This window comes from Eumetopias jubatus, unplaced genomic scaffold (genome assembly GCF_037043125.1).
Source record: "Eumetopias jubatus isolate StellerSeaLion01/CBP00866 unplaced genomic scaffold, mEumJub1_p1.0 scaffold_172, whole genome shotgun sequence".
Taxonomy (NCBI): Eukaryota; Metazoa; Chordata; class Mammalia; order Carnivora; family Otariidae; genus Eumetopias; species Eumetopias jubatus.
The window spans coordinates 161907-170834 of NW_028274978.1; the positions used below are offsets into that span (position 1 = coordinate 161907).

An 8928-nucleotide genomic window follows, 5' to 3' on the forward strand; every position below is an offset into this window, starting at 1 on the left:
TATTCAGCTTGTGTCCATGGCATGACTAAGGAAGCTACAGGCTCTATCCAAGGATTTACTTCTGGAGATTCAGTCTGAGTCCACAATATGACTATACTAGCCTCATGCTCAACTGACTGTTTTAGGGCTGGAGATTTGTACTCTGATTCAGACTGTGTCCGTGGATTTACTGCCAGAAATTGAACCTGAGTCCAAGTATTTACTGATGGAGATTTAGTCTGTGTCCATTCTGTGACTCTATAAGCTATAGGTTGTGTCCACTGATTTACAGCTAGAGATTCAGCCTGGGTCCATAATGGGACTATGGAAGCTATAGCTTCTATCCTGGGAATTAAGGGTGGAGATTCAGACTGAGTCCACCTTTTGACGGTACCAGTTTCAGTGTCCAATGTTTTGGGCAACTGTTGTGTCCAAAGTTTTACTTCTGAAAATTGAGATTTGGTGCCTGGTGTGACTTTATCAAATTTAGTCTCTATCCAGGGCTTCATGGTTGGAAAAAATCCCATGGTCCATGGTATGGCTGTTTCAGAAACAGCCTCTGTCCAGGTATTTTCTTCTGGGGATTCATTCTGAGTCCATGGTATGACTGTGTTATTTTCAGTCTGTGTCCAGGTATTTACTGCAAGAGATTCATCCTGGATCCAAGGTGTGACTGTAACATTTTCAGGTTGTGTCCAGAGATTTGCCACTGGCAGTTCAGGCTGAGTCCACTGTGTGACTATACGAGACAAAGGATACATCAAGAGCCTTTGTCCTGGAAATTCAGTCTTTGCCCATGTTGTGACAGTATCAGCTAAAATATCTGTCCGGTGATTAATTGCTGAAGCTTCTCCCTGTTTTGAGAGTATAACTGCTTCGGTTTCAGACTGTGCCCAGGGATTAACTTCTGGAGTCTCAGCCTGTCCCCATGCCCATGGTGTTGATGTATCAGCTTCATTTCGTGCCCTGGGATTGATTATACCCACATCTGGCTGAATCCAACGTCTTATGTCAGATTCAGATTGTGTCCAGAATCTAACCTTATCACCTTCAAGCTCATCCCAGGGCCTTACAGTGTAAATGTCATGTTGTATCCAGGCTCTTAGCTTGTCTGCCACAGGTTGGTTCCAGGGCCTAACTATTTCTGTTTTGGACTGTATCCAGTGGTGGGCTACTTGGGATACTGGCTCTGTCCACATTGTGGGTGTCTCCACTTGAGTCTGGAACCAATGTCTGACATTGTCAGCCTCAGATTTAGTCCTAAGCCTGGGTATATCACCTTCAGGTTGGGTCCAGGAATGGGCTGTTTGAAATTCTGTCTCAATCCAAGGTTTGAATGTATGCATTTGAGTATACAACCAGGGTCTGACTCTATCAGCTTCAAGCTCAGACCAGGAAATGGTTGTCTGAGATTCAAGTTGGTTCCATGTTCTGAATGTATTGGTTTGTATTTGCAACCAAAGTCTAGCTATATCAGCTTCAGGCCCTGTCCAGGGTGTAATTGTATTAACTTTAAACTGCCTCCAGATTCTGAATGTCAATGCTTCAGGCTTCATCCATGGTTGGATGCTACTAGCTTTTGACTGAGTCCATGGTCTCACTATGTCAACCTCAGGCTGAGTCCAAGGGTAGAGTGTTTGCAAGTCTGGCTGAGACCTTGCTCTCATTTGATTAGACTGAGTCCAAAACCAGGATCTGGCTGTACCAGCTTTAGGCTTGTTCCCAAGTCTGAAGGTTTCAATTTCAGTGTGTGTCACGGATCTAATTATATGTGCTTCTGACTGGGTCCAATGTTTGTCTTTACCATTTTCAGTCTGGGCTCTAGGTCTGACTATTTGAAACTTAGGCTGAATCCAGCGTCTGATTCTTTCAGTTTTAATCTGTAACCATGGTCTGATTTCTGCTTTCAGCTGAGTCAGTGGTTTTCTTGCCTGGGTTTCTGGCTGGGTCCAGGTTTGGGTTATGGCAGCTTCAGGTTTACTCCAGGGCCTGGTTGTATCAGCTTTAGACTGAAAAAAAGGCTTAATTACATTTGTAATAATATGTGCCAAAAACCAGGTTGTATCTGCAGTTTGAATCTGGGGTTTGACCATAAAAGATTCACGTTTACTCCATGGACTTATTCTCTCCATTTGACTTGAGGCTTTGCTCAGACTGGTATTATATTGTGCCCAAGACTTAATAGTGTTGCTTGCAGATGGTATCCAAGTGAAAGGCATATTAAGTGCTGAAGAAGTCCACAGTTGAGCTGACTTAGATTCAGGAAGAATCCAGTATTCATTAGTCTTTTCTGTAAGTTCTTGGGATCCATCTAAATTTAAGACTGACTGAAACCAGGGTTCCAACGTAAGAGTTAATGTAGGATACTGAGATCCATCTGCATTTAGCGTGGAATGAGTCCAGAATTCATTTTTATTAACTGTTAAAGGAACCCATGCATTCAAGTTATAAGTTACTGGTTTAAAAGCAGTGTGAACTCTATCGACTACATGGTGTATTTGGCTTCCAATATTCTCTTCACTTGATTGTATCTGCATCACTGTTCCAGTTTTATCAGGTACAGAATGTGTCCAAGGTCCAATGTCAGGGGTAATTTCTAGCCAGGGTCTAGCTAGAAGTTGACCATGGAAAGGAACCTTACTAGACTGAACTTGAAACTGTACGGTATTAACCCCAGAAAGAAGGTGGGATCCATCTATGCCACTTGAAAACAAAACCCAGGATATAGCAGAACTAACTAATGGTAGAGTATGAAGCCCAATGATACCAGCTAAAGGATTAACCCAGGGGTTTACTGAATTGGTCATCGTTTGGTATTGATATTTCATTGTATCTTTCTGAGGAAGGCCCCAGGGTATAGATTTATCAGGTGTTGGAGTCTTTGGGGGTCCAGAAAGAACCAAAGTTTCAGAAGTACCAGCTATTGGGGTATTCCAGGGCTCAGAAATATCAGAAGGATCCCGCTGTTTGGTAACAAGAGACGTCCAAGATTGTATCATTGGGAATTTGCTAGTTGAGGAGAGCTGACTAGCTTGAAGGTGTAACTGTCTACTGCCAGGAAAAGAGTCTCTATTATTTAAACGAAAAAATACTGGAGGAGGATTCCGGTGCTGTCTGTTCAGTGGGAAAGTGCCTAATCTTCTCTTCCGTGACTGTACAGAGAGTCTGTGGGAGGTCAAAATGGCAGTACCCCTGCTCAGGCTAAGCCTGTCTTGTGGACGATGTTCTACCCCAGGAGTAAAATTGCAGGGTAGGGAAAAAATAGGATCCAGTGGCTTCTGAGATGTCTTGATAAGCCATTTCACCCAAGATAAATATGGGGCTGTCTTGATGACAAGAACAGGGTCATAACAGGCCATTGAGGATTCACTGACCAGGCCTACCAGTTCCCAGTGGTTGCCACAGAGGCAGAGAACAGGACTACCCTGCTGTACCTGAATGAGGAAAAAAGATAAGCCGTATTTATGTGGGACAAACGGGCAGACAAACATAAATCGTAAGAATATATTAAATATATGTAACATAAGTTATATGTAAATATATAATATATAAATTATAAAATGTATGGCTACACTTTTGTCATAAATAATATCTGTATATTATATACATATTATCAATAAATACATTGAAATAGATAAGATTTATATATTTTTCTGCATATATCCATATGACATGGTGAAAAATAATAAATGTTACCTGGTACATACTTCATAAAGCTCCAGAATAACTTACACACACATAATTGTAACTCCATTTAAAGGAGAAAAACTAAATTACAAAGGATATTTAGAGAAAACTCCCACGTTCTAAATAGCAATTACATATTCAACATTCTTTATTTGGATATCACTTATTCCCTTTGCTGAGTATTTCTAGGCAGGGCAAACTTACACAATCATATGTAATGACTGTGTTTATCCTTATCACTCCACGTCATTACTCTGGTTCAAGTTGTCCTCATTTATTTTCAAACCATCGTCATTTCTGCTATTCTCTCATACCCAAACTTATTCCATGCTTTGTTCCTCCTGGCAGGCAGGATGATACTCAGAGTAAAATCCAAAGGTGTTGTTAATTAGTTTCTGATCTCAGCTCAACATTTTTCCTTTGTTCATTTTGCTACCATCATATTTGTTTCATTCTTCACGGAAATTTTTCCACAGTAGTATCCTTTGCCTGGAATTGGCTTCCCTCATGGGATTTACTTGGGTTGATTTCTCAAGGGCTGTAAGTTTTTGGTCAAATAGAACATTTTTAAAGATCTTCTGCATTTCTCCTATTTTAACAGCCCATCTTCATTATTTTCTTGGGAAACAATTGTTAGCTTTTGAGTAAGCTTCATGTGGATAAGGATAATTATATGTTTTTTTTAAACTGCTGCATCTTAGTATAGCACCAAATCATGTTTAGGCAATCAATATTTGATGAATGAATGATTCCTTATTGTTTTTGCAGTTCATGCCAGACCATTTTGTGGGAATAAATGTGAAGAGTACAAAGGTACTTTAATAGACTTTGTTGGTTAGATTTCTAAATAAATCTGGCCTCTTGAATTTAATTTTAAAAGCCATCTTTCATTCCACCTTCCAGAACAGGAAATATTTGATTCTTCTAAAATACATTTTTTTTTTTTTTGCATTAAAATCTTTCTGTGACTCCAAGGACTTCTACAACTGAGTCCAGGCACCATTACTTCATAATTGGTCCAAAGCAATTTTCTTTTCTCTTTTTTTAAATATTTTTCTTAGCATCATGTGCCCCTTACAAATTTTACCACTCAAATATTTTCTATGCATTGAATGGTCATTACATTTGCACATCTTATTTCTATTATGAAGAGCTACTTTCCTCTCAAAATTTTAAGTATGCCCTTCTTCTATCCAAATGTAGATATAATTGTTATCTCCACTGTTCACAATAAAGATTTCTATAAGAACATTAACAAAATTATATTTTTACTAAATTACTGCACTACTCTCTCCTATCAAAACATAAACTCTGGTGACCGGGCCCAGAAAATCAGGATTTTCTAAGAACTGGGACCAGGCCTATTTCCTCTATGTACCCTATCAATTTGTAATCTACCACGCGGTGGTTACCTTGTCTTTCTTAATTTCAAATTTCTCAAATATTGGTTTCAACGCTTTGGTCTTTTGGGCTTGACAAAGTTTTGGCAATATGTTTATTAAGAAGAATTTGATATCACCCATATCCCTTTTCCACTACAAATTTTAACATCTTCCTTATTTGTAAATTTCAAACATTTTTATTTTTGCCTCTCACTTTTTTTGCCTTAAATTTCTTTGTAGCCATTTGTGACTTCTTAAATTTTATCTGTTACAAACTAAGTATTACTACATGTAGTATATAACACAAATATTACTACATATCTTCTAGGTTGAGCGTTGGGAAAAAAGTCATGATACTCTTTTAAAATATATATTGGTAGCAGGTACTCCTCATCTCTAACTCAGTTACAATATTTTTGTAGCTTCAGGATGGTGAGATAATAATTACACCTCATAACTGAAGACTTTTAAGTACTCAGTTTGTATTTGTAAAACTGACTTCCATTTGTATTCTAACAAACCAATCCAAGGATAACCTGTTCTTCCCATTGCCTCGAATATATTTTAGCAAATTTTCTAATTCTGAAATTTCATTGATGAAAATATTCCTGCTTTATTTGTGACCTTAAGAATAAATATATCTTTGAATATTTTTTGACATAATGTATGTATGATTATATAATCACATAAACATTACACCTGTGGATTGCATGTGAAAGTAAAGAAACTTTCTTTTTTATTAAGGGAGGAAGAGTCAACATGTTATCGAACGCTCTTAAATTTTTAAGTGTACAGTGTAAGATTGTTAACTATATACACTAGGTTGTTCAGCAGATCTCCAGCACTTATTCATCTTGCATAAATGAACTTGTATCCATTTTACATTTGACATATATTTTTACATCTCCCCCCAATGGTAACTCTGCCCTTATACAGTAAGTACCCAGCAGTCTCCTTGTGGCTGACTCCAGATGCATAAGTTGTTACTTTTAGTTAGGTGGATATATTGATGGTGGCAGAATGAGAGGTCCAGCAGCTTAACTGACAGCTTTTTGATACTGGTTCCAAAGTTATTGTGGTCTGAGGGAATAGAGATAGAAAGGACTATGAGATATGGGTTATTATATTCCTATGATTTACTACTAGGTTGGTACAACTTTCAATCTTTCAATCACAAAAAATTACTGAGATAACTCTGACTTCTCCTTTCCTTCCATCTAATCTCATACATACTTATTTCATACTTTCTTGTATTTTTTAGCTGTTCCTAAATCCCTCTTAATAGAACACAGAATATTATAACCCATGATATTGTCACTTTTCCTTCTTTCCTCCATGTGAAGTGGAGTAATATGGCCTTAATTATTTACAAGATTTTTTAACATCCTATTTTTGCACTGTTTTGCTTTGTTTTTTCTATATCATTATATGAGCTACATTTATGATATGACAGAACATGACACTTGAGCTTACTCTGATATTGGTATACCCTGCAGTGTCTGTACTGGCAGTTATAACAGCTCTTCCAGAAGATGTTATAAGTGTGATAAAGTGGTATTCCCCCCACCCTGATAGGGTACTGTAGCAGGATGACTCCTATGTCTCCTTTGACTGGATCCATTCCAACTTGTGGACCAAAACTGGGGTGCAGGCATATTGTATGGCCAAGTAAGATATCTTCTTGGTCAATGACTGCTGAAATGTCAGAGTCCAAATGTTTCCTAAAGGAATAGAAAAGTACAGAAGAGCATAATGAAATTAGACTGAGAAAAACATTTCATTAGCTTCATTTAACCTGAAATGTTAATGTAATCCAACAAATTTCTCTTAACATCCCTGTAAAATGATGCTCTACATTGCAATAGAATTTGACTTTTAGAACTCCAAGCTTCATTTTTAATATGTTATTTTCCAACAACAAAGTCCCTTGAATGCGTCACTAACCAATGCAAATAAAATTAATTTTGACAAAACAAATATAAAGTATATATGTAACTATGATCCCTTTATCGCGATTCTAGATGTACTTACAGTTTATTCAGACAGCTGGCTGTGGAGAGGATCCACCACTGACTCAGAATAATGCCCTGGCAGTTTTCAGCCAGGGACACTAGCCATGGGATGTTGCTGGATGCTGTCAATGGGGCAACCGTTGGGGTCAATGAGCTTAACCACTGCTTTTGAGAATTGGGTACTAAAAGGCCAGATAGGGAGGAGAGGAGGTAAATATAACATGATAAACAACATCTTGCTGAATGATTATTGATATTTGTCATCCTAACTTTCATTTGTTGAAGATGTGAAATAAGAGAATATAGAGAAGAATGAGAAACATAAATAAAAGTGGCAAAATGTAAGACTAGATGAAAGACAAACATGATAAGAAGTAAGAAATGAAATAAACATCAAGGAGAAAAACAGAAGATATTTTAAAAAGTTAAGGAAAATAAAAAATATTTCCCCAGTAATAACACAAACAGAGGAGAAAAAAATCCCAATTATCTGTAACTTACCACCACAGCAGTGAAAAAACAGTCCCCAAAACTGATAGAAGCAAAGTGGAGATCTCATGTTGGCTCAAGTGGATGTGAATGCAAGATAGGGTTCTAGTCGAGTAGTTGCCAGGGTTGGGATTGAAATTATAGCATATAGAATGTCTGACATCGTAATACCTACTTATGAGATAAGTGCCTTCTTCTATTATGTTCACCCAACAAGAAATGTTTCCCATATTTACTCAAGTTAAATGTAACTTAAATATTGAAACAAACTTTTATTTAGTTCAATATTGACTTTCATTTTTGGAGTGAGAAAATGAAATACCCCATTCCCACACTTTGTAAAGAATATAATCTCTCTGGCTTTACCATGTAGCTTTACGTACCTGCCACATATACATACTAATTAAAAGAATTAGTTCCACATGATCTAACACAGAAGTTGATGAAATACTAAACAATGATAGTTTAAAATAACTTACAAATCAGTATGAAAATGATAGAAACTACAATCGTAGAAAATTAACTCAAGAGCTACAAACACTTCTCTCTGATGACAATATTGGGCAAAGAGCAACAATTCAATAATATTTACCTACTCTCATATGGAGTGTGCCATAAGTTGAACACATAAATCTGAGGACAAGAAGCCTTGGCCTGCCTAAGTTTTTTAATTCAGTGGAGGAATATATTAGTTAAGGTTAGTTTCTGCTGGACTGGACAGAAAATATAAATCAATTATATAAGAATAAATATATATTTCATATGATAGGAGTCGTGAGATACCTGTGAAGTCAGCTTCATGAATTTATCTGAGTTCTTTCTATCTTTCTGGTCAGCAATTTTATTATTTGAATTCCATTCTGACAATGCCTAAAAAATGCTTTATCTCTACCATGTCCTTGTTCAAAACACCAATTAAAAACAGAGAAAAGAGGGCAAAGGCAAAATCTAATGTCTTCCATTTAAGTCTTTATTCCATTTTGAGTCTGTTTTTGTGTATGGTATAAGGAAATGGTCCAGTTTCATTCTTCTGCATGTGGCTGCCCAATTCCCCAACACCCTTTAGTGAAGAGACTGTCTTTTTTCCATTGAATATTCTTTCCTGTTTTGTCGAAGAATCGTTGACAACAGAGGTGAGGGTCCATTTCTGGGCTCTCTATCCTGTTCCATTGATCTATGTGTCTGTTTTTGTGCCAATAGCGTACTGTCTTGGTGACAGCTTTGTAATAGAGCTTGAAGTACGGAATTGTGATGCCGCCAGCTTTGCTTTTCTTTTTCAAGATCGCTTTGGCTACTTGGGAGCCTTTTCTGGTTCCATACAAATTTTAGGTTAGTTTGTTCTAGCTCTGTGAAGAGTGCTGGTGGTATTTTGATAGGGA

The 8928-nt window shown here is 37.2% G+C and overlaps 1 protein-coding gene across 1 annotated transcript; it reads right to left on the reverse strand.

Annotated features, from left to right (window-relative positions):
* Window positions 1-319: 319 nt before the first annotated feature.
* On the reverse strand, window positions 320-7619 carry LOC148161540 (uncharacterized). The gene is made up of 7 exons (XM_088020797.1): window positions 7562-7619; window positions 7080-7242; window positions 6522-6769; window positions 5992-6128; window positions 1553-3413; window positions 446-1489; window positions 320-324 (listed from the first exon to the last, which is right to left on the reverse strand). The coding sequence occupies exons 1-7, from the start codon at window positions 7617-7619 to the stop codon at window positions 320-322; spliced, it is 3516 nt and encodes a 1171-aa protein (XP_087876923.1).
* Window positions 7620-8928: the final 1309 nt, after the last annotated feature.

Excerpts from the sequence above, each read along its gene's own strand:
- LOC148161540 (XM_088020797.1), bottom strand. The coding sequence starts at position 7,619 with ATGAGATCTCCACTTTGCTTCTATCAGTTTTGGGGACTGTTTTTTCAC. Across the intron at positions 7,243-7,561 it reads GTTTTTTCACTGCTGTGGTG|TACCCAATTCTCAAAAGCAG; the intron begins GTAAGTTACAGA and ends CTGGCCTTTTAG. Across the intron at positions 6,770-7,079 it reads GCCAGCTGTCTGAATAAACT|GAAACATTTGGACTCTGACA; the intron begins GTAAGTACATCT and ends CTATTCCTTTAG.